The 27526-nt window shown below is 31.3% G+C and overlaps 1 protein-coding gene across 1 annotated transcript in view; it reads right to left on the bottom strand.

Moving 5' to 3' along the window:
• Window positions 1–10169: 10169 nt before the first annotated feature.
• The window catches only part of LOC114119409 (estrogen receptor-like), a 101484-nt gene continuing 84127 nt past the window's right edge, over window positions 10170–27526 (bottom strand). The window contains exons 2-4 of the mRNA XM_027980958.2: window positions 26866–26958; window positions 13710–13790; window positions 10170–12030 (exon numbers count right to left, since the gene is read on the bottom strand). Of these exons, the coding sequence (XP_027836759.2) occupies window positions 11389–12030; window positions 13710–13790; window positions 26866–26958 (816 nt within the window). The 3' untranslated portion in view covers window positions 10170–11388. The remainder of the gene's footprint in view (window positions 12031–13709; window positions 13791–26865; window positions 26959–27526) is intronic.

Raw genomic sequence — 27526 nt, forward strand, 5'->3', positions numbered from 1 at the left:
TTCTACATAGTATTCAAACAATTATATATTATTATGTGTGCGTATTACGTAATAAATGAGTTAAATAGCAGAACTATAAAACAAAGCGAACGGATTATCTTTATCATTATGTGGTTTATACGCCATCTATGTACGAAAACCATGTAATTTTTCAATATAAACATCGGCGTGTTTCTAAACGAAAAACTAGATAGCAGCACAAAATTATAGTCGTTCGTAAAAATATGTTGTGCTATAAAGTCGGCACCGTGGTACGTTACCGTCAAAACTCGTTGTAATGATTTAAAAATTCCTACTCACTTTGTGCTCGCTTACTCAATACGAAAAATTCCATTCCAACTCTTTAGCCCTAGTCTACTCAAATTTACCCGCTTTCTTAATTTTAAATATCTCACTCTTCCAGGTCACCCTCCAGGCCGCTTACTATCCACGCGATCTTAAATATACTATAATTGGGAAGAATAAAACATGATAAAAATCCTCTTTCAAGCTGAAGTAGCATTACTGGGCGTTTTCTTTATTCATGTCGTCAGACCCTGTAAATCGTATTATATTTATTACACATTGTATTTTTTCATACAGATTGTAATTAATATTCGTATCAAAAACGAATAAAATATTTATAGCTGTTTGCATAAAAAAAAGTAAGTGGATTACAAATTCTTCAGGTTTATAATTGTACACGTCATAATTTTTAACGTCTGTATTTTTCTGTAGGATACGATTGTATGTATAACAATGTGATCATACATTCTTAAATCTTAATTGTAAATTATATCTAATGTATCAATGGAAATTAGTAATAATTTCTGTAATATGTGTGACGAAAGATTTGTACTAGGTATATATAAAAAAAAAAAATGCATATTTTAAAATATTTAAGCACTATAGACAATATAGTATTATAGTAGCATGTTTGAAATATAAGATCAGTATTGCTAATATTATGTTAGAAATCTGTGAAAGATATAATAAGTCACAATTTAAAAATTACATGTTCTCGTGGAGTGGTCATTATAGAAGGTAATTTTATTGAAATTATATCTTAGTTTTTTCAGATACTTTAAAATAAGAAAAATATAAAATCTAATATTTTTATGATAAATTCTATGTCGAAAATTTTCTTTTACTAGGTATGTAGGTACCTAGTGTAATAATTGGAAACCGTTGACAAATCTATTCCCTTATAAACAATCCATCGTTAAGTTGTTACGCCAATAAACTGTTTAATAAAATTAGTAAATAACGGAATTTAAATTGCATCTATGTCTGACATGCCTGTTGGTAGGCAGGTAAGTGTACTTCTAAAGAAACTACTTGTCAATTATTTTAGCAGGGAAGTGTTTAAACGGAACGTGACTTATCAGACTTCTTCAGTTGCAATCTATACTATTTCATCAGGGCGACAGTTTTACGTAAACCCGTCAATTATAATAATTTTATTATATTTATTAGTCACCAGTTATTATTTAAGTAAACAATAGGCACATGATTTCAAATTCAAATTATAAGTTATCAGGTTTATAGTGGTACGTATTTAACAGAGTTTTGTCAATTTTCAATATCGTATTGAACATTTTTTTCTTCATAGAAAGAAGAAATTATGAGTACCTTGTTCGCCTTACTTTTGTTTGTTGCTTAGCAAAACTTCCTTATTTAATTAATGATATCAATATATTAAATTGTATCGTATTATATATAGGTATTTTATACCTGCAGGTCGTTTAAGAATATTCAACAGGTTTGTTACTAATTTAATTATTAAAACATTTATAATTATGAAACTTTAAAAGTTAACTGTCGGGTTCTTTGAGTGCATTTACCATAAAATTATATAATATATTATATATATATAGCGTGGAAAATAACCGACAAGCATTCATACACACGTTATTATCGAGTGCTAACATGTTTCGTGTAATTTATTGATTATAAAGTATATTGAGAATATTTATAATTTATTATGTATTGCAACATTTTAAAACTAGATACAACCTTCTAACAATCGCGATGTAGAACAATAATTAGTCGGTTGGTAAACTGAGAGTTGTGAGTTGTGACCTCGGTGTTTTAACATAATTTAATTAGCTCAAGTAAGCTTCACAGTGTGAAGTATTATACTTGTATACCCTACATATTACATATATGTTAAATTAAAAAAATAGTATACAGACAATTGTAAATAGTATACCGATACAATGTAGGTATTGATTATTAAATATTTGTTTTCAAGCTTTTCTTTACTTATTTATTATAGTTCAATAGTCAATATATTTTGTACATTTAAATTGTATAAAATAAATAATGTAATGAAAAACAAATTTATAGTTTAAATGTATATATTTTGTATAGTATTATATGTTACAAATGTAATTATAATAATATTAATTCGTAGGTACCTTATTAATTATAATACATGGCCACGATATCTTAATTCTTCAACTAAAATTGTTGTGTATGTAATGTACTTACAATAATGTACATATTCACAGGACATAGGTAGTAGCTAAAGTATATCAGACATTATAATATATCAATAATCTGAGTATTATAGTGTACCAATTTGTTACGAGTTGAAATATACTTTAATACACAACTGCAGTATATTATATTCACGGAGATACTATATAGATTTGATTATAATTTATTAAATTGATTTCTCATACAAAATATAAAGTGTACTCAAAAGAACTTTACTCGATATGAATTTATATTTTAACCATATATACCTACTGCCAATATCACGTTATAACCGGTACCGAGCCGGTTAATGTTGAATTTTAATCATAACGTTTTAGCAGTGGTTGTGGCGATTTCAACGTTCGAGAAAACAATTTGATTTAAGAGGGTGATTTTAATATCACGAGTATATATAATACAAGCGATAAGCACACATACACACACACACACGACGGTACACGAGCTCAGAAAATGCGTTGGAAGCGCATTTCCCGCGCGTCAACTGCATAATATGCAACAGCGCCGAGCACTGCAGCATGGTTTATGACAGTGCATAATACTACACGATCCGATGTTGTATTGATTATTTTCAATTTCAATACAACACCCAACAGGTCGTTAAAATAACACTCGCGCGGAGACTGTGTGTTCTCACGCAGTCAGACACCTGTACGAGTATACCTGGGTCTCCGTGTACACTATTATAATATGTATTCCTATACATATATATATGTATATTATATATTATATACATGACCAATTAACCAGCGGACTGGTTTCGTTTGGTTATTTTAAATTACAACTAATATCTACACTCCATAGCGATGATTTATCGGCTACGCGGTCGCCGTACGTTGTACATAATATGCACTCTAGTTGAGAAAAATAAACGATAGGTGCCTGAGAGGCCGAGAACCGCGCACGAGTAATTGGGGGAAAACGTCATTACGAACGATCGAGTGTGCGAAAATATAAAACTCGGACACCGTAAAACGGGGTCGTTATTGGAGCGATTTTAAAATTTTAATTAAAAATATCGTTATACGGAAATACAAAATTTGGGTTATATTATAAAACCCGTACAAGAATCATATTAGATCATACGATTAAATATTATGTGTATTGCCGTACTTTTTATTTTATTTTTATCACCCATATATACCCTGGACGTAGTCGTGGGCAATCGTCTAACTCGGGCGGTGGTCTCGAGATTACTATATTTATTATGAGATCATTTAAATCTGATCATCCACTATGACACTTTTTTTAATATTATTATACTTCACGAACGGAATGTACTCACTTGAAATGAAGAATCTACAAAATTATTTTATTCTGTTGACGACTTTATAGAGAAAATATTCGAATGCGAACGATAACGAAAGAATTAAATATTATGGTAATAAGATACGTCGCAGTTAAGTCACGTGATAAACAAAATCAGTTGTTGTTATTGCTCCGAGTAAAATTATAATAATAAATCGCAAATGATAACTTGTGAGGATTAGTATTGTCGTCTGCGATGTTTTATTACAAATAAATTGTATTCTATTATCGAGTATCTCTTATGCGCGTGGTTCGAAAAATCCATAACGGCGCGTGAACAGAACTATTCATATTATAATGTTTAGTGGTTATAGTGCTGTAAAAAATTAACTCATAAATATTTAGACATGTTAATAGATAACGTTAAAAATATTCATCTAAATAATAGATAATAAATAATTATAATCATAATTATTCGAGTTAAAGTGATACGTATATTTGTATCTAAATAATGTACAACACTGATGAAGCTCAAATTCAAATCGGCGGCGATTTTTCACAAAGCGAATTATTATGATGCCAGACGGAATATAATATATTATTGTGTTGCACACACTTGTATGTATTATATAATATGATTTCGCGTCGCTTTTTATTTTATTTATGCCGACTTATTGGCCGAGCACTCGCGTTACATATTTTATTGTTTATTGCGCGGAGATAATGAACATATTATTTCCGAACGCCTGTTTACGCGTGGACCATGCGGTGTCAGTGCAACTTTTCACACCGGAAATGATCTCTCATATTATGTACCTACATCGTTACCGGACAGGTATAACCGTGGCATTTTCTTGCAGCGTTGTTGTATTACATATGATATACGATTATAATTTATCAGACGCTGCGGTCCGAAGATATAGTTCGTGCCTATATTATATTTTAATATTCGCACACACAGGCGTGACGTGTGCAGTGCAGTGCTTGTCGTCCGGTCGCACTATATTATAATACGATATTATATACGATGATGTACCCACCTGTATAATATATTATTGTTATATGTACTTGGTTTGCGGTGGTTTGCTGCGGTGTGTCCGCTCGCATAAAAATGTATTTTAATGTTATAAACACCAATATAGGTATGCGGAAATATACCCGAGGCCAAAATATCGAAATTCAGCTAGTTGATTAATAATAATTGCAATATTATAATGTTGCGAAAATCAGACGTTGTCGAGAGTCGATATGAAATGTTTAAAAGTTGCATTATACACCTACAACTATATTATATTACCAGAACTCTGCTAGAAATGCATCTTGCACGCCAATACGACACAAGTAGTCTGTACTCTGTAAGTAGGTACACTATAATCAGATTCGTCAGATATAAATAAGTGTAAATAATAAAAAAATTAATTGTACCTATATAGTTTAAATCGACGAAAAGGCAATGTAGGGATATAAACGTCATAGAGGAAAATAAATGCTTGTGTAGGTCATATTATAATATTATTATGATTTATGAGTTGTTAAGTATAATTATATTTTTTATTATCCTAATTATAATTTTAAATTTAATTTTTAGTTGATAAAATAATACGTTGGTATACTAAATAATAAATTATTAATTAAAATTAGAAATATTCACATGGTTGGATAACTATTAACAAACTTTCTTGATCTTGATAACCAGGTTATTTTTTTATGAATATTTTTTATTGAGTAACATTAATCTGGTTGTTTAAGTTAATTTCAGAGCATTATAACTTATGAGTTACTTATTTCTGTAAAAATATAATTTTTCACTATAAGACTTTAACATTAGTAAAATGATTTGTGATCTATTCATTATATCATAGAAGATATTCAAAACAAATTTTAAATAAAATTCACTATCGGGGTTTGTTAAAATTTTCTTTTTATTACAAATGAATAATAAATAGGTACTAAATATTATAATAATAATTTAATTAATTTGTATATTATTTGAAATAACAATAAATCTATCTAAGATTAAAGTATGCATGTCTAGTATACTTACTTACGTAAATTAGTTTTTAGCAGTATGCAAAGGTCACATTTGAAATGTGTTTAGTTTTGTGATACAAATTTATCATAATTAATGAAATGTTAAGGTTATCTACCTAACAAATCTACTATATAAACACTATAATATATACTTTCTATTTCCTAAAATATAATTTATTAATACAAAATATACGGGATAAATTTGATACATATTTCAAGTAGATACGTAGGTATATTGTTCAATGATTATAAAATAAATAAGTAATACGAATTGAGTATTAATAGAAACTAATGAATACATTTTGAAATATATTTTTTATTTATTTTATTTTAAAATGTTGAACTAATTAAAGAAATGATATTTGTATTTGGATAAACAATTTGAATCTTTGGATAAATCTTTTCACTATGTATAGATTTGGAAACCACATTTAATAAAAAAAACACTGTCCTTAACTGCAGTTACTTAGTATGCTGCGCTAATCAACTGTAATACCATTGATTGTAAGTTATCAGTACATTGTATATTTTAGCGCACATACATTGTAGTGTTGGAGGTGTGAATTAATTACACATGTCGGGGGCGTTCGTTTTCTATTCTCGTTCATCAATTAACTACGGACCCATATGGTGTTTTAAATACAGTGTTAATTTTCAAACGTAGTTAGGTACATATTATTTTGTTATTATGATTTTTTTTTTTACAACTACAGATTTAACAATAAATTATTTTAATTGGCACATAAAAGTAAAGTTCATCAAATCCGAATTATAATGACCGCGGTTTAAGAAACAATGTGACCACTGATCATAATACATGATTTGTGTGATTGCTGTAATGATTATTATTCATAATAATATATAGTATATTTAACTAATATATTTGTTCAACAAATTTATGAGACGGTTTACATTATGTAATTAAATGAAGTGATTATTTTCTTTTTCCAACTCGATATCATGCATCATCTTTCTGTAGCTGTTTCGTTATGCAATTATAATAATATGTAGGTACAGAATTAAAATCGTTTCACTAATAAATATATTATGTTTAGTCATTATTAATTTTGTTTAATTAACTTAAATAATAATTAATTTTTCCCCGAGTTTCAAAAAATATTCCGACATTTAATTACATTATATGTATAGGTATCTAAATCTTACAGAATTAATAATAATAATATTATTATTATTGATATATAAATATAGTTTTAATAATAAGGTATTCATTTTTATACTTACACTGCTACAAAACATATTTCTTTACTTATTTTTCAAAAATTATTACCTAGTTTTTGAAAATATTTTGTCATATGAGATGAAGTTAATAAAAATCTGCAATATTTTTGAAAAACAAATTATTATTATTATTATTCATATTACATTATTTTAAACATTTTACCTTTTTGATTTTCCACACGTTGTAATATTCTTGATCTGAATATTTTTTCGACAATATCAACATATTCAACATATAATATAAAACTTACAGAAGTAGTTAGATTAAGTATATTAACTAATTATTTATGCAACAGAAGACTTAAGTATGTGGCTATAGCTCAAAAAAACAATTATGCATAAAAAAATTTCCTAATATGTATGCAGCAGAACGAAACAATTTTAATAAAATTATTGCTTCTTTTATTTTATAATTATTAATTACATTATTTTTATAATTTATTAAAGTATACTCTAAAAACACATGCTACTATTAAAATTCTCTAAACCTTATAGTTATAAGTATTGAAATTTAAAAGTTTAGATGAGTGGAGTGGATTGGTGTCCTGTAAAATGTTGATCCATTACTCCGTTTATTTGTATTTTAAATACTTATATACTCGTATTTAGCTATAACTGATTAACTAGCGGAGATGTTTATCTTTTAAAAGAATCACCTATAATTTTATTTTATAGCGTAAATGTTTTTAGGAAAAATAATTATGAGTACCTTGTATCTACCTATATGCTATTGTACTTGTATGAAAATATTATTTTTGGTTTTCAAAGACAGTCGATCTATGGATAGTAGTAACTGAAATAGTTAAAACACGTTACTTCAAATACGGTGGATGTGTGAAATGCACGCACCTACTGCACTTATCACAACAATGTCCAGAATCCAGGTATTAATACATGTCCAGCGCGTATGCGCGTAATTGAGTACATTTTTTTTCAATGTTTTCGTTGGGAATAATATCACGTTCACGTACCTAAATAAAAGCAGTACGCACATTATAAACTGCACCTCGTCCCCGGGCTATTGGCTGTAATAAATAATCACGTGGTAAATTGTAAAGGCCGAGCACGATGCTATATTATCCTCGTCCCGAATATTCACTGAGCAAAATATTTACACATTATACAGGTGGTGGCGCGAGAAATATTGGTCAATTAATTATTCCATCAAATTTTGTGTGTTTTTTTGCCGGTCTAATCTCACTGTGGTATAACACTATACCTATTACCTAAATTAAATGTATGTTATTTCACTGTTTTACACTGGAATACGATGGTATAAACAGTTTAAAAAATATATATTTCAAAGAGCTGATTAATCATTCAGCTTCAGAGTGGAATTCCTTTTTTTCGCAAAGTGGTATAAATCGTTTAGTCGTTTATTTATGAGGAATATAATATAATAATGTGCGTATTATGTTTGATTTAATCGTTTTTTTTTTTATAAATTATTCATATATTGCTAGGTAGTATGAGAATTTATTTTTGTACATATCAAAGTTATACGGTTTTGTTCAAAATGTGAAATGTATTTGTAATATTAAGTGTACAAAACAGTGATTAATAGTTTAGAGTTCCAAATTGATACTTTGTTTGGTTATTTATTTAATTAAGTGATATTAAGTTGCATACATTTTACAATATTAAAAGTTCTTAAAAATATACTTTGTTTTATAATATGGAAAAGTCATGCTTAAACAACAATACATAAAAATTGTATTATTCTTTTTATTTTTAGTTCGAAGGACATGGTTATTTTTAAAGGTATACAACTTTTTGTATTGCTGACCTGTGTGAACGATTGTGAGTCTATTTCTATTTTCTAGTGATATATTACCTATAGACAAAATGTGTTATGTAATGTTTGATGAATATCGACATTCGTTTGCAAATGGTCCTTAGTGTTAAGTGTCGTCAAAGATTTGATTTAATTTTTTATGTGTTGTAAATAATATCAGATTTAATATACGTGCATCCCTACACGCGTATTTCCGTATGTGGTGTGTGTGTATGTTTGAGTGTGTGGGCTAATGTTTATCAAAATCTCCGCTTTGCCGTGTGTCAATTCAAGTTTTGATTAATGTGCCGCCGCTGTCGTTGATGGGTATACAAACGAATTACAAACGAAAAAAGTCACTAATTCGATAGGTCAATCCGATCCGTCCCCTTAGGTCAATGTCTTTATATTGAATCGTACACGCGCGCGTTCTGGACGTATATGTTTACAATTGCGCATTTGTTTCATGAATTCATCGTCCCAAAAAGCACGTATGCACAATGTATCTACACGCATAACCTCGACGAGCTTCGTAGGCGCGGCCTTCTGCCGTCCGAATCCTGCAGTCGACATCAATAATAATAAGTAATAACCGATAATTATTTCACGAACAAATTTTATTACGCTCAATCTTCGTAATCATTAATATTGTTTACTGCACAGAGCATAGCTATACATTTTCAACTACAACGATTAATGATTCATAAACACGATACCTTATAAAATATTATAATAGTAACGATTTAATATTTTAGTTTTAGCAATCTGCATTTATATGCACATTATCATTACGTGAATCTTAAACAATGATGTGCTGCAATTCAGAAAATGTAATTTACAAATCCATCTATATAGTAGCAGATACCTCTATAATACCTAGGTATATGTATTTTTACTAAAAATAACACGTGACGGTACCAACTCAGAGGTCATCGCTGTAAACGTCATCAATTACAAGAGTTTATAAAAAAGGTTAAAATTAAAATAAACCAATAAATAATCGTGCACCGTGTCGGCAAGTATTAAGTGGACGTGGGTGGGCAGAGGATATTGCCACTTACAACCATATATATATACAATATACACATAATATACAGTCCATGACCAGCTTAAACCAACAATATGTTCCTGCTTGAGGTATCTATATAGTATATACGAACAAATACACACAGGGTGCTTATTATAATATTTTAATAATAAGTATTTTCGTTTTACGTTAGTGAAGAAATAAGAAAGTAATTTTTGAAAATTATTACAAAGACAACTTACTGTTTAGGTATGTACAATGAGCAAGTAAACGCAATGTATTTGGAATTATAATATAGACTTTTTATTTTAAACATTTTATACAATTTTTGAATAATAAAGTTTAAATGATATTAGAATCAACTATGATATTAACTAACTTTGATTTTTTTGCAGATCCCAAATTTGCATGCAATAAATCCAAATTGGTTTTATAATTTAAATATTTAGTTTCGAGATCGTTTGGTGTACTTAGTGATGAAGACATTTAAGAAATCCGGAAGTTTATTTATATGTAAGTAGTCCAGTAAGTTGGGTCGGAATGAGAGAGGTGGATTTGGTATAGTTTAAATTTAAAAGATATAAATATGGGATTAAATGTATATATAATTATACATAGAGTTTATAAGATCATGTGCTTTGACAGAAGTTTGGAGATTTTGAAAATTTACATCGGCATTGTTCACTATTTTTATTTTGTAGAATAGGTAATCGATCTTTTATATGATAAATTTTTGATTTTGTAAAAGTATACTAACAGTCAATATAGTATGCGCGTTGAATAATGGGTAATGTACCTGTTAACTGTTTGTATTTTAAACTTTAATTACTGAAAAATAAATTATTGTGAAACATAAATAATATGACGTAATGTAGGTAACTGCGATAGTCACTACAATTACAGGATTTGATTTACTATCGTATAAATTCTTATTTTAAAATAACATTGATTGTTTCTTGCAAACAAAAACTATTTTTTTTTTTTTTTTTTTATTACAATTATAGACAACAAAATACAAGGTTTCTAGATCATACAGTATTAAGTCTTCGTTTATAATACAACTATCTTATTTCAACTTAATTTATAACTAATCTTAATACATTACGACATTACGTCGAGAGTATATATTTTAACATCATAAATTCATAATACTATATCTACTTATAAATTTAGGTATCAATATCGTGGTTTCAAAAATATATTACCTACGTACAAAGAGGGTGCTGTTTATTCCCAGAGTACTTCTTCGTGCACTATATGTACAGGTTGTGTGCGACGCATCTCAATGGCGCGAAAGAAAATTTCGAACAGTGTAAAATACCGTGTTCGTCGCATTTAGACGCAGTTTGGTTTTATTTCGTGATTTGACAGATGGACGTGCATAATTAGATTGATGTATCCGATTCTTTATGTAGTGGCGTGAAAGACTGAACAGCGAGGAATGTCGGCGAAAGAATGCCATTTGTTTATACTGTTTTGGGTATACGTTTTGAATTTGTAGCTAGTTCTTCTCGTGTCACGGTTGGTCCGTGTCTCAAATGCTACAGAATTTTCATTTTCCATTTGTCGACAATTAAACGTACTCACGTCGTCAGACTCCACCCGCCACCAAGTTTCGGCGTTGGTCGGTGTTACCGATGCACAAGTCGAGAGGCGTCACGGACGTTTCGCTTTGTCGCAGCGATCGTAACTTGGCGGTCTTCCATGCAGTTGTCTCATTGTTGTTATCGTTGATCGTTGACTGACGAACGGTGAGATCTACTGGCCGGTCGTCTTCGTCTATGGATCCAAAAACGGCGATCTCTCGAAAGGCCGACCATTCGGACCGTGGTAACGGAGCCCGACCGTTCGGAGCGAAACCGAAAAATTGGAGTAACGGTGATGCCCATTGCTGCTGCGGTACCGGTAACGAGAGCAATGCGGTACGTGGGTGATGTGACCGTGGTAACAGTGGTAGCGGTAGAGGGTCGACTTTACCCTTACCACTGTGGTCATCGTTGTCGTCGCCGGGTAGAAGTGACCGTTCACGGAGTAGGCAGTGCACCTTAAACCAGTTAGATCGACGGCCGTACCTCGAACCGCTCTTCGACATGCCTACGGCTAAACACTTCTTCAGCCGGCATGCTTTGCACGACGTTCGGTTCTTCTTGTCGATCACGCATTGGCCCCCGCCCGACTTGCACTTAGCCGACACCACTGCTGCGGGGTTGGTTTGTGCCCGGCCGAAAAATGACTGGAAAAATTCGAATTTCGATCAAAAATTGATTTTGCAGTTATAAGCTATTCGTTTTATATGTAAGCATTGTAAATATTGACTATATGTACGTAAATATATAATGGTACACACAATTTTTAAGTAATTAAAAATATGGCCCTTAATATTAATATACTTGAACATTTCAAAAATCAAAATTTGAATAATCAATAAATCCATTATTTAAGGAAATATATGGTGGTATGTATTAATCATCTTATATACGTATAATATTGTAACAATAATGATTTTATGAAACACTTTGTTTTGTGTAATGCTACAGAAAAACAGGATAAGCATGGATATTTGCTCCGTGTTAGAACACTTATAAGTATATCAGTATATGTATAAGCAGATGTTCAAACGAGTAAATATGTTGATTAAAAAATTACAATTGGATAAATCCTGCTTATTGTATATAATAATAAATTATTAATCCAGATCACTTGTCTTTATTATATAACATCATAATCAAATCGCTATGATTTTATGTGCATATATAATATATGTGTGTAAGCACGAATTATTAAATATTAATGTGATGGACGTATTTCGGGTATATGTTAACGTATGCAAGTACCAAACACCAATATCGGTGTACCTAAGTGTAGGTACGTTACGAAATATCTATTTTAGTTACACAAATAAACTGCGGCACTTGTGCTGTCGTTAATTACGAGAAATTATTTATATTATATTAAATAAAACAATGATTAACGATATACAAGTGTGGTTAATGATACTTAATGCAACAAGATGTTATTAAATTTACCATCATTAAACTCAATTAATAATACCATATTATACCTACGTTTCATATGCGAGTGCAAACCAAACGAAAAAATATTATTAAGTTCTAAAATTTGGTTGTGGACGAAATATTTTGTAAACGGTTTTATTGTACTGGAAAAAAAAATATCTTCAATGAAACCGAAATTAAATGAATATTTATATTTACGCGGTAGTGGAAATGCAAAATGTTAACGATTTCTTTCAAAAAGTTGCTTGAATAATTACAAAGGTATAATGATTATTATAATATAGGTAAAATAAAAAAATAATAGCAACGGCGAAGTAACACAATGGAAGAAATAAATAATATTTGTAAATTCACTTTAGATGCAAATAGAAATCAAAACAATGGACTTTTCTGTAACTGCAGTGAAGATAATATGCAATTGCAGTAACTATATATAATATCTTAGAACTTAGAAGGTCACTCCATATTATATAGTTGAACAATTGAGTTATTTATCGTGTTTTATAAATGATTATATAGAATGTATAACATTTGAATGAGTTAAAACGAATGAATCTATCGTGATTTTATTTAAATGTTAATTTATTCGAAACAAATAAAATTTTTCGTAAATTAAAATATAAAATTTATTCATCACGCAGGCTTATAATAAATGTATAAATATTGTTCATAAAAATAAATTATTATACTATCTATAATTATACAGTAAATAAAAAATCAGTTAAAATACAAATAACCAAAACTTTTTTCGCAGAAATAAAAACAATTATAATATACCTATAGTTACTAAAAACTCGAGATTTTATATGTTTTGATACATTATTGATAAAAAAAAATTATTATAAGCTTGCTTACAGACGTTAAAACAATAACAAAAATCGTATAATATTTATCTTACCTTACACCCTTCGCATGTAAAAGCTCCAAAATGAAAGCCAGCTGCCGGTTCCTCACATACCTTACACCGTTGATGGTTCATCTAAATATAACGATAATACACTATTATTGACTATTTATGTACATGAATGTTTAAGTTATGTTTTTAGATGGTTATTATTTATCATTATATAATGTGTTAGTAAAGAAAACACAAAATATTTCACGAGTTTTTACTGCACTAATGAACAAAATATTACTATTGTTTTTGAAAAATTCAAATATTTAATTATATTGTTTTCCTTCACATCCACCGCAAAACAATTTTTTTTTGCGATTTGGAAATTGACTGGTTTGGAGTGAGTTGAAGTTTAAAAAAATTATATGAAATCACTTGGACTTTTGTAAAACTATTGCTATAGATTGTTAAATTATTGAACTGGCGATAAATAGATTTGAGCATATAGATTTCAAATTAAACCTACTCTCAATCAGCCAATTTTTAAGGTAGGAAAAAATATAAGTCCACTTACACAATATATTATACACTATAATAGTGAATTAATAATTTTTAAGCATTTACCCCTGGTTCCCGTTTTTTTACTTTAAACGTTAAACATTTGTAAATTTTTAACCATCGGTAGCGATGTTCGATGTTGATGTAAAAAATTATTAAAAAATGAACGAGTATACCAATATTATACCTTAAATAGAATCGCGTACTGTGTATTTATGTAGCTTTTATGTATATAAGCAAATTATAATGCCGATAACTGGATGTTTGGTAATATAAATGTATGCAAATTATTTTTCAGTATTTCTTTATACGCATGCACGACATGCGCTACTGTCGTCGTAGCAGTAGTAGCAGCGGCAGCACACATCTAACTGTACCAATACCAATCCTCGCAGTTGACGTGTCAAAGTGTAAAAATTTATATTTTATAGTTTATATACTATACAGGTATGATGTACAAAAAAGTAATGGTGGTCGTGTTCGAAAAAAAAAATTAGCGGTCGTGTTTTTATTATTTATTGCTATTATTATCGCATCGCCTATTGGTAATAGGGTAATTGGGTACCGGCGTACCCAATTTTCCGACGTGTCTCTTGTGCGTACTACGGTTATAGATATACGAATAATAATAATAATAATATGGAAGACGACGTACTTTTCGCCCGTCGTAGCCGCGCTCGGGCCGGTTACTGCGACCGAGACAGCGGTCGGACGACTGCTGCAACAACACCGTACGCACATCACGAGGTTAGCGTTAAAAATCGTAACGAGTTGTGCTCCGTCAGAGTCACGATCTCGATCTCGTTGCTGCAGCAGTATATAATGATTAGTTTTGTTTTTAGAGTTTTTTTTTTTTCCGGGCATTCCTATCCGCTCGCGCTCGTAGCACCGACACTTACCGACGCAGCTCTATAGGTGACGTTTTAAATAATAGTCCAAATTGATTTTGGCCTTTCGACCGCAAACTCGAGCGTTCGTGTCCGACCGTTCGACGTCCGTGGCGGCTCCTCCTCGTCGACGCCGCCACGCCGACGTGCACCACATCGTCCTATTTATATTATATATATACCTGTATAATAAATATGATCTAGATGATGATGATGGACAGGTTTCGTTTCGTTTTATCTCTCTCTCTCTCTCTCTCTCTCACACACACACACACACTCTGCTTAACTTGGTCTTTATTCTTATTTTTTTTTCGGGGAGAGAAGGCGTCCGCGACGGGTTTTATTAGTATGATTATCATCGCCGTGTCCATATAGATGTACAATATATAATATTATTCTTTTTCCTCCGCTTTTCGCTATGGCTAAATATGATTATTAACGCGCGTGCGGCCGAGGATATATATATATATATACTGCCAGAGACATGATCGATAGGATCGTGATCCGATCTAATTTTAGGGCGGCCGATTATATATATGTGTGTTTGTGTGTGTGTATGTATATAGTTTTCGTCATCGCCGCCGTCTTCGCGTCTCACGCGTAGGATATACGTATATATTATATATTATATTATACTAACTAGTATAGCTATTATATATTATGCGCGAAGAAGAGGAAGAAAAAAATACGCAGCTATACTTCAAACACCACCAGAGTTTTCTATACAAGTATATGTGTGTGTACGAAATACGAGAGCGGACGAATAAATCACCCGTCGTGACGACCTAATACGATTCCTCCTCCGCGGCCTATATATTATTATAATATGATGTATAATATTATAATATATACGTATACAATGTGCACGCGCGCGCCGAGAACGAAAAACGCGCTAATAGATTCCGTCGGCGTTCTGTATATTATATGCACAATATTTACGGCAATAATTGAATAATATTACATATATATATAGGTACGATATACGCGTATCACGCACAGCAGCGACCTTATCGTTGTAGATAACGTCAGTGCTGCTTGCTCGTCCGGGACCTCGACGTTTGGGGACGAATTCATGAATAGTCCCGACAAAAGCCCGTCCTGCTACGCTACGATTATTGTTTTGTTTTTTAAATACCCACTCGTAAGCGCATCGACGCCAACACGTTTCGATCGTTTTCTCGACTGGAGGTGTTAGATTTTCAACTATAAAAATATTGTACCTATAATTTATTAGGGCCATGATCTAAATTGGCTAAATTCGATACCATCGCGATATTATTTCAAAACAGATATTTGATCTGATATAGTAATAAAACAATAAAAATTCACCAGCATATCATAAAATACAAACAATTATTGATAACGCTTACAATATTTTATATTAACGGTATTATTGGTAATTAGTAATTACCCATAATTTATACTCGTATATACATATTGTAAAAAGTGGTATCAGTTCATCTTTGTCCAATATCATCGATTGAAATCTCCTACATAATATTAATTATATCATGTAATTTTGAAGTGAACAAATTATATTAATCAATTATTACTGTACTTGCATGTACAATTCTATGTACCTTCGATATTTGTATATCGAGTACAGTCGACTATAGCGAGAGGACGTTAACTTATTCCAACACGTCCAAGAAGGATAATATAGTGCGTGATAAAGCAGCAGGGAGTAGTCGATTCAATTTCTTGAAAACGTTTAGAATTATTGCTAAATCTAAAAAAAAAAAATTATTTAACTAAAACTGTACATAAACATTTTATATTTTTGTAACTGAAATTAAGTTTTCGATTGATTATACAATAAATATCCAATGCATAATTCTAAATAAATTATGTACTATACTATTTTTATAACAATATATTCGCTATAAAATAATTACAATAAATATTAAGCTTGTCAGGTAGAGGTGATAAAGTGTATTGATTGATGTAGGAATAAAAAAAAAATTGGTATTTTGTATGGAAATTATAATTTAGGTATAGTATAAAAAAATAGACAAAAAAACATTTTGTTAATAAAAATTTCGTTGTTTACAAACTATTTTTCCAATGGATGAAATAATATTACAGTAATATACTAAGTATTAAATTAAACAAGACAACTCGGACGCTTTAAACAAACATAATATATATAGTGCTAATCAATATGATGAGAAATAGTACATTTCCGTTGAAAATCGATAAAATATTTCAATCGCGGTCGTGCAGTACTCGACGAGTACATTATTATTATATGTTTGCAATAAATAAATTATATAACTTCGATGGTTATTGGGGGAGGGGTAGGGACATTTCAATAAAACCTTCTTGATTTATAGTTAAACGGTTTATTTTTTTCAATCATTTTTCATGTTATGCTATAAATATAATATTTCCAAAGCAAATTTGTACTCTGAAGAATATTAATTTCAGCACAACACCGTAATAATAGAGTAAACCACCTATAATCGAACACGAGTCATTATATTTTCGACACTAAACATAGGTAATATGTTCAGTTTTCTAGGTCATGTACTTCGTCTTCCGATAGTCTATGATGGCGTCTACTCCACAGTATTATTAATCTATTTTGCTAATAGTGCGATAGGATGATAAACAATATAATGAATACCGTTCAATTATTTTAAAGCGAAGAGAATGGGCATATAATATAAATCTGTAATAACAACAGTCCGGAGCACAATATCGTTTTGTTCTTTAATATTATTATCATACGAATACAGAAACCGATTATATTCTAATATTTTAAATCGTTTTTGTGATACAAGCTTCGTTTCGAATTCGATTTAAGTTTTGTACATCGACTTTCACGCATGTACAGTACCTACGTATGTTTGCACAGGTATTAAGTAGGTACCTATAACTTACAACAGAAATCACGCTTTGAACCGGCTTATAATTATGTTGGCATATTATCTTGACGATTATTATTGCTTTAGCTGCGCAAAGCGATTTTTCTCCGGTGCCCGCTTATTTACACGTAATATATAATAAAAGACATGCATCGGTGATTTAATAAACGCGTTTTTAATAATATAGGTACTTTGCAGTTTGCATAGGATGCACCGCACCTGGACGGCGATAGAAATAAGAAATATAATACCGTCAACTCGCGGTAACTCGGAAGTTCACGAACGAGGAAAAAAGATTGATTTACTTGCGAAAATGTCGATAAATAAAAAAATCATACAGAAAATTATGTATTTTATTGTATATTGAATATTTTAAAAGTTTACACTTTATTTTACTCGAAGAATTATCTAGTCTAAGGTCATTGTTTTTGTTTATTTAATACATTCGTAACAATTATATTCTCTGAACAATCGAGTGGTTTAAAGAAATCTACCATACGTACATACACCTTAATCGCTTTTAATAAATTTACGTAATGTTTCTATACAAAGCAAGTTTCGCTTCTCATTTACTGGGGTTGAATGTGTAGGTTTTCGACTTCTTCTTCGCGATATCGTACGAACTCTACTGAAACCGACAAGGTTGTACGAATCAGAAATCGAGTCGTAAGTGACAAATAATCGCGGTCCAATTAATATTCGAATTTCGAATTGACAAGATTGTTTGAACATTAAGACGTGTAGTATAGAAATTTGAATGGAATCTTACCTATTCGTCGGATGTATTGAACATTTCGAGTATCAAGGTTTGAGTTACGTGGAGTACTATGTACATCGATGATATGCTACTGAATAGTAGCGGATCCAGAAGTCACCCAAGGGGGGGGGGAGAGGGAATGGGCGAATTTTCAAAAGTTAAATTACCTAAAAGAAAAGCAACGAGTATCGGCAATAGCGTGTTATATTTGTCGTTAGTCGATATGAATAAGACGTATAATCAAATAAAAAACTAATAAAAATAGTATAATATATTAGTACTATAATCGGTATAATCGACACAATCAATTTAAGTTTGTGATAAACAGATGAAAACAACGACGGTGGCGATCTTAGATCATAATCGGTTAGGTTTCTATGTTATGAATTACCAGGAGAAATTATAGGTATCTAAATAATGCTCCATATGTAATTATTAGCATTGAGCAGTATCATAAAAATAAAAATATCAGCCTTAAGTCCAATATTATTATACCAAAATAACGTGATAAACACAATCCTAAGGAGGGGATGGTCGTATCTACTCCCCCCCCCCTTGTATCCGCCAATGCGAGTATTACACGCGTTCATCAACATTTAGATATAATACAAACGACCCTGTGAGGATCGTATTTTATACTATAATTATAATATCACTCGTCGTCCGTCGTCACTCGTATATACCTTGTCCGCGGGCGAATTTTTATTAGGCGTATACACACGTCTCTCGCGGCGCTAATAGGACTCGCGTACAATATTATACCGCGGTAATATTATAATATTATATAGATTAGGCATCGTATCCGCCTGGTACGCGCATTTATATAGTTCATACCGTTAATGAGATTTCGTGTGCTGGTTGAGCATACACTTCCAGCTAGATCATCTCGCTGACAAATCATTTTGGTTGCCAAGGTCGCGCGGGGCGATGCGCGTGTTCTCACTCTCTCTCGTCGTCGTCTCTGTAATCACTGTAATTTGACGCTCGTGTGCGCTTTTCGTACACATTAGCTATTACACACACATACACACACACAATCAGCGCCACTGCAGCGGCGCGCGCGCTGTATCGGCCGTGTTACAATTAACGCATTTGGTAAATAGGACTCGTGATGATTGCGGCCTTGTCGTTACAAGACGAACAATAACTCATGTCCGACTCCGGCGGACCCCCTCCCCACGCGTCAGAGAGTCCCCGAGGCTTCTTCCTCGTTTTAGATTGCGAAAAATAACAATAACACGCACACAAACATAATACAGGTATATTCATACGTACGGTGAAATAATATTATAACGTTTGGCTGACGACCAAAATAGAGTATCGTCGTTCAAGGTGTCTCGAGATGATTTTGACGAATACTAAAATCATTTATGCCGCACTCGCATAATGTAACAGTGTCATGTACGGGTTATGCAGGAGGGATGTATACATAGGTTCGCGTAATGTGTGCGTATACATAACGCCGATCCCGAAACGGACGATAAAAAGAGCGGCGGCGGTGGCCGACAAAAGGTTTGTTAAGTCCGATGGTCCGCGACCGTCGTCGGAAGAACGTCGTCGTTGAATGACAAGTACACGCGAGCGGCCCGCAGAGATTGTGTCACATGTTTTTATTTATTTTTTTCGCACGATTGGCCAACATCGTAACGTAGTTGATTTCCTTTTTTAATTTTTTAATTTTTTTTTTCGTTACGGACGTTTGCCGACAGCACTTACTGCGTTTGCAAAACATTATAAAAACAGTTTCCTAATTATTAATATTATTACCAGAGACCTTGAAATACTGCAAGAGCCCTATTGAACTATATAATATAACATTATGCATTCGCCGTACTTATTCAAGTATTAAGAGTACCAATAGCCGATAAATAGTATTCTATATACTAAATTATATATTTTCGAATTAAGAGTAAAATTATTGTTCTATTTCAATTTCATAATCGATTAGCGTATTTAATCATCAGCGTTATTACGAGCATTATAATTTATACCTTAACCTTTCCTAATAATATAATACAATACATACCGATCTGTATGAAAAAAAAATATCATGATCATTTTATATTGATTATTTTGTACGTGTTCTTAAAACAATAATGAAACGATGGCGCTTCCTCTTAGATTACAAGAAGTTTTCGTTTATTAATTTTTCTTATTAAATTGTTGGATATTTCGAATTTTCTGCTTAGATATATTTTTCAACAAATTATTTAAAAAGGAAAAGATGAAATAATCTTGTAAAATTATGTTCTGTTGAAATAGATTGTTAATAATTTATTATAAATCAGATAGGTTATATACTATATAGTATATAGGTACTGATGTATGGAACTGTGTATGTTTTTTTAAGGACGTGTTACCTCCTAACCATAAATATTTAATATAACTAATACTCGTAAATTATAAAAAATAAATAAGTAAAGATGAATTATTCATTGTAATTTGTATTTTGCATAGCGCTAATAGAATTGTATATTATTACAATTTATCACATAGTATTATTTATAATGTGTAACAGGGAAAAAAATGTAGTAATAAATAGTTAGTTTTTTTTAAAAGTTTCAAAATTATATTGGGAAAATTAAAAATATGAACTAAATATTATTTACTGTTATAAATTATATTTGAAACATATTATAAAAATATAACGCTGATCATAAGAATAAAAAGCCACATCACTAGCATGTAACAACAAAAAATATGATGATGTTAAATGTTGAGTTTTTGAATTAATTAATCATAATAAATTTTAAGTTAAGTTAAACAATTTTATTGTCTATCATTTATAAATTTATTGTATGAGTATTAGATAATAAGTTAAATTTATTCATGCAACTTTAAACAATTTTTTTTGGTTAAAATATTATAGGACTTGTAGAATTAGAATATTTTAAATTTAGTTTCAATTATAGGTACCTTATAAAAATAGCATTTTTCGTTTTTAATATTATTAATTATTATTGTGTTATCGTTATAAAATGTGATTTAAATTTTAAATTTTTCAATTGAATTGATATACCTATTTGAATGGATATGAATTATATAGTTTAAGAATCATAATAACATTGACGCACTGCACCCGGCTAGAAACACGTGTATCATAGTAATATTCGTATAATATATATTATATTCAAGAATCACAATATATTGTATTCAACTCATCAAGTACTCTAAAATCGAGAATGTTGGCAGTGTTTTAACCATTGTTTTTTTAGAACATTAATCAGCACGAAAATCGAATATTATCGAACAAGTTTTAATTTGGATTATGTATTGAATGTCAAAAAGTGTTTTATGTCGTACATATTAATCACTTTCGAGCGTTAACTAAATAATTCATTTTCTAAATAATGTGATGCTCGCCGAACGCATTAAGAATGCTGATGTATCGTTATATTTAGCGTGTATTGTCGAGTATGTTACCGTAGGTTGCAATGTTTTAATATCGGACGATTAAAATTATACGAAAATAATAATACTATCATTATCAGTTACCTACCTATCTGCACTATTAAACATGTTTGACAAATAAAATATTCCGATGACAGAAATTTCAATTCAAAAGTCATTTGAATTAATCGCAACTTCAAGCAAAATAACGATTGAAAAACGCACAATATTTTGAAAACGATATATTTCTAACGATCACTTACCTCGTTGACGGTATTTTCTGTTTTTCAATTTTAATTTTGGTGCCGTGCGTGTGATTTCTCTACGGACAGCGGTGTAGTCGTTTTACATACCAACCAGGGGCGGCGGCTGGGATGTGTTCTTCTGACAACAAAACCAATGACCAGTCCTGGTATAGTTGTTCGAAAACGTATTTATTTTAATATTACGACGTATTAGTAGGTGAATAGTGACGCGGAGAGGAAACGATACGGAAAAGCGCTACGGCGAGCCGATAGATATGCGGTGACGGCGGAGTGAGTTTAGCCAGACGTCTAAGTGGGAGCGAGTGATATTCGCGTCTGTCATTGCTGACTGTTCAAGTCACCGGCGACGACGTAATATTCTAATAAAAATAATATAGCGGTAGAGAGCCGTTGCGCCGGTAGCTACCGTCAAGGGCATCCGTATAAAAAATGTCCGATACTGATTTACCGAAGTGTATTCTAAACGTACCTATACATTATATTTGTACTACAGTAATATACACTCATACAAGTGTGTACATAGAAAACAGAGCAAGATAAATGAAATCTTCTGCATAACTAACGAAGTTGATGCCAAACCATATATTATATATTATTATTATTAACGAACCGAATACGAACGATTCGTAATAAAATCACGCGCACGGTATCGTGCTGCGGTGTTATAAGACAAATGAAAAATCGATACATTATGTTATCGTCCATTTATGGTGTTGGCAAATATAAGCAAATTTATATGGTTTGTCAAATTCTCGTGTTATTAACGAACAATATTTTGAAAGAATAGCTGATTGCCGCATTTACGTTATAGATATAGGCGCACTATATATAGTATATTTATCGTCAATTGTCGAACGATTATATATAGTTTGAACACGATAAGGTGCATTACTTTTTATATTATATTACTGTACATAGTCAGTGTATTAAATGACATGTCGTATAGCTTATGTAAATTTCGACTTCAAATTCACACCGAGTCAAGTCTTGCGTAAATGTTAAAGAGAATATCATATAATATTATGTAATATTACTATATTAGACCATCAATTATATACAATATAGCACGCGTTTAGATACATTTTGATTTTTAATATTATGATACAATAACTGCGATTTTTCATATTTATTTTATCATATGGAGTATTTTTTTTAGTATTTTGAGTAAACAAAAAAACATATTATTCAAAAAATAGTACGCCTTCGTTTAATTATCAGAAAGAGAAATTATTCGATATAAGTAACCTTGATAGTTTTCGTTGCATGCATAGGTGGAACGAAAAATGTAATTTGTTTAATTTAAGTAAATGAATTCTGCGGTAAAATTAATAACTGTGAACCGATTACACTATTTTCTAATCCATTTGAACTATTGTCTATTGCGATATTATTGTATTGCCTAATTGGAAATCGGTTAATCAAAATGTAAGAAACTTCTGTTTAACACACTTGCGTGTATTTGTATACACTATTCAGTATTCACCTATAATCTATATTTTATGCATTTTAAGTTTAAAACCAATTAAATGCAGCTGGCGTACTAAAACTTATACTGTCGTTAGCCGTTATTTAACCTTACCTAACGGCGCGTCTACTGTTATGATTGGTCAAAAGACTTCGAAATCGTGACAAAATTCTACAGAATATAAATTATATATAGATACACTACTTAAAAGCAAATTTTTCGCATATTAATTTAATTTTAGTTGCATTTCACTTTTTTTGTTGCCTACATTATGACATTTTAATGTACCTATTGTTGAAATGTATGTTTTAATTTTTCGATGAAATTCAATTTGATAATTTTTGTATGGTTGTACCTACCTATTAACCTAAATAACCTATGCGCGTATGATATTAGTTGACATCCCTGGAATAGGTTCGCTTAAAAGTGAATGTTTGCACCGAACAGATAACGGACTGCACGAGCGTTATATGCCTATAATAATATGTATGTTTTACTTATGCGTATAGGAGAAAAGCCGTGATGTAAAATGGTGTTTTACGCGATACGGAATGGACTATATGAGCATTGGATAAAATACCTAAGTACTTCTTTACGTTGGGATAATGTACGTTTGTAATAAACCTGTGTCGAGGGAAAAAAATGGTAATAAAATATGCGAACGATCGTATTGTATAATCGTCGTCGTCTATATTTGTACAACTACTACAGCTACCACTATACTACTGTCTACCACTACAAATACTACTATTACTACTACAACTACTATTACTACTACTTCTACTACTACACCTGCAACATATACACAATGTCTTCGGTGAAAAACGTCAGCCGGACGACCCTTTTAAATAAAACACGATACCTCCGGCGCGGTCGATCGCGGATATTCCGGTTCGGCCCACGCGGTCGCTATAGATTCTATATATTATGTGTGTGCGTATTCGTATTGTACTCGTGTTGGCGGCCAGATATAGTCGCGATGCGAAACAAACGAACAACAAAAAAAAAAAAAGTAATAAATAAATAATACGTATTGCGAGTATAAATAATAATAATATATGTATACGGGTATACATATATATATGGTGCAAGATCGCGACGTAGAGAGAGAGTGAGAGGAGAGAACAAACGGACGACCAAAGGATGATGGCGAGGAAGCGACTGCGGAGGAAGGAAGGAAGCTATATACATGTATATGCGACATATACCTTTACGGAAAAGGGTTTATGTGCGGCGGAGGTCCCGCGACGTGGCCAATAAACATGACACGGAGATATCATCTGTTAAACGGGAAGCGGCACGAGAGATATTTGGATTGCGTGCGCGAATAACACATACACACACTCACACACACTTGCGCGCGCGCGCCGGAGTTGTTACCCTGCATTGTGAAAACAGTACAAATTCAATACGTCACAACTGTGTATTTCACTCATCCGCCGCCGGAGCTCCGAGAGATCAGTTCATGCGTGCAGACGACATATACAGGGTGTTCGGTATTTACATCCAACACTACAGTCTCGAAAATCCTTAAGGAAATAGGTATACAGAAATCGTAAAAACCTTAATGAGATTAGGTTTAGACAATCACTCAACACCATATCTTCCACCTTGAAAAAAAAAGAAATGTGTGTTTTAGTAATGCCTATTATATATTGCTACACCAAATATTATATATACGTCCACGCGAACGCAGATTCGCAAACGACTTCGATAATATTCGCTTTTCACCAACCCTCTTGTTATGTATTATGTTTCGATTGTTATAGAATTTACTCCTAAACGGATAACTCGAAACGCCACTCTAGACGTTAGCTTGAAAAAACGAAAGACAAAATTTAAAAAAATGAAATGAGGCTTAAGTCGAAAAAATATAAACATCGTTTTATCGCGTTAGAATGTATAGGTTGTAAGTGTACGTCTACTAGTCGTTTACCCTGTACATGACACGGTAGTGTACACAATATTATTATCGTGCACGCGCGTAGGCAACAACAGCAATAATATAATATTATGTGTCATACGAACAAACGTCGCTGTCGTCGTCCGGACTCCAGATCATACCTCCTTTGCCGGGAAGCTGACGTTATCATACAAACCGATCGTCAATTGTCGACGAAGACCACAACGCTCGACTCGACGGCCGACTTGCATATTATTATGCGTGCGTATATTATTATATATGCGTATATGCATATAAGACAAACGGTCGACAACAACGATGACGTAAAAATCGTTGCGATGAACTCGCGGACTTTACCGGTGGAATGTCGTAGGACAATTTTCCACAATCGTGCCAACCATTTCCGTGCGAAACGCGATTAAAATGGAATCCATACGTTTTAAATTTATAACGCATGGCGCCCAGATTTCAATGGAAAGCGTGTTATTATTTTTTATTTTTTGATGATCTAGGATGATGTACTCCAAGTATATAATTAATTTTATATAACAGGCACATCGAGTATGAGTAGTATGACACATTTATTTTGCATTTTTTTTTCAAATCATTTACTTATAAATATTTAAGCAGTGCATAAATGATAAATGTATCAATACTTTGTTCGAGCTTTTAGTAGTAGTTAAATAAATTATATTAAGAATATTAATTGTTCTTGTAACATTTGTTTTAATAGTTTTTAGAAATTTTTTGTTCTTCGCATCAACAGAATAAAATATTAATTGTTCAGTTGAGAGATAGGTACCTCCATAGAAATTATATTTATTTTTGTAAGTTTATTCTGTTTATTTATTGTGCGTGCGTAGTTTAGTTAAGATGAAGTGTTAAAAATGTCAAAAGTTAAATCATAATTTTTCTATCATGGCTTGCTTAATAGCATGCCTAAAAAAATGTTACCATTTTATGGGTATTATTACGTTTAAAAGACATTTTTTAAGGCACTTTTCAATATTTTTAGAGCATTTTTTGGTAGTTTAAGAACATTTAAAGTCAGGTCCTAGTACTCCAGACTCCTAGTATAAATAACATAATAATAATATAGCCATATTACCCATAGTAGTTAACGTACCTTTAAGCGTATTCGGTATTTCGGTCTTCGGAAATCGTTGTTGAAACGAAAATCCTCCATATGTGCTATTACGATTTTGAGATTTTGATGACCCTGAATTAAAAAAAAAAAGCTATAATTTGATAATACCTTATAGTATAGTTAATAAATAATATTAATTAATTGTATAGTTAATGAAAAATTATAAAGAAAACTTTCTATATCGCAATAAAACATTTATGAAATATTTTTGATTAGGTAAGTGATTAATAATTTATAAAATGACATAAACTAGCATTCAAAAAGCCACCAATGTAATTTTGGAAAAAAACATAAATCATAATAAAATTTTCCACGGGGCAAAATACATTGACAATGTATATTGTATACAATATTTCCACAAATATTGAATTTGACTCGAGTTTTTATTAAAATAGGTTTTAATATAGGTAACTTAAAAGTTTTAAAATTTGTTTCTGTAGATTGTTAAAAAATATTTTTTCAAACATTTTTCGTGAGTTCTTGAAAAATCGACTTTTAAAACATCTAATGAATCGTGTCGATTAAACATCATTATTAAAGTGTGTGCGAAAATTGAAACTAATTAAAACTATGTGATACTATGAGGTACATCCTTAAGGATTAACGGTAAGACAAATGGTCTGCAATAATATCTTTGTAT

This window comes from Aphis gossypii, chromosome 2, assembly GCF_020184175.1.
Source record: "Aphis gossypii isolate Hap1 chromosome 2, ASM2018417v2, whole genome shotgun sequence".
Taxonomy (NCBI): Eukaryota; Metazoa; Arthropoda; class Insecta; order Hemiptera; family Aphididae; genus Aphis; species Aphis gossypii.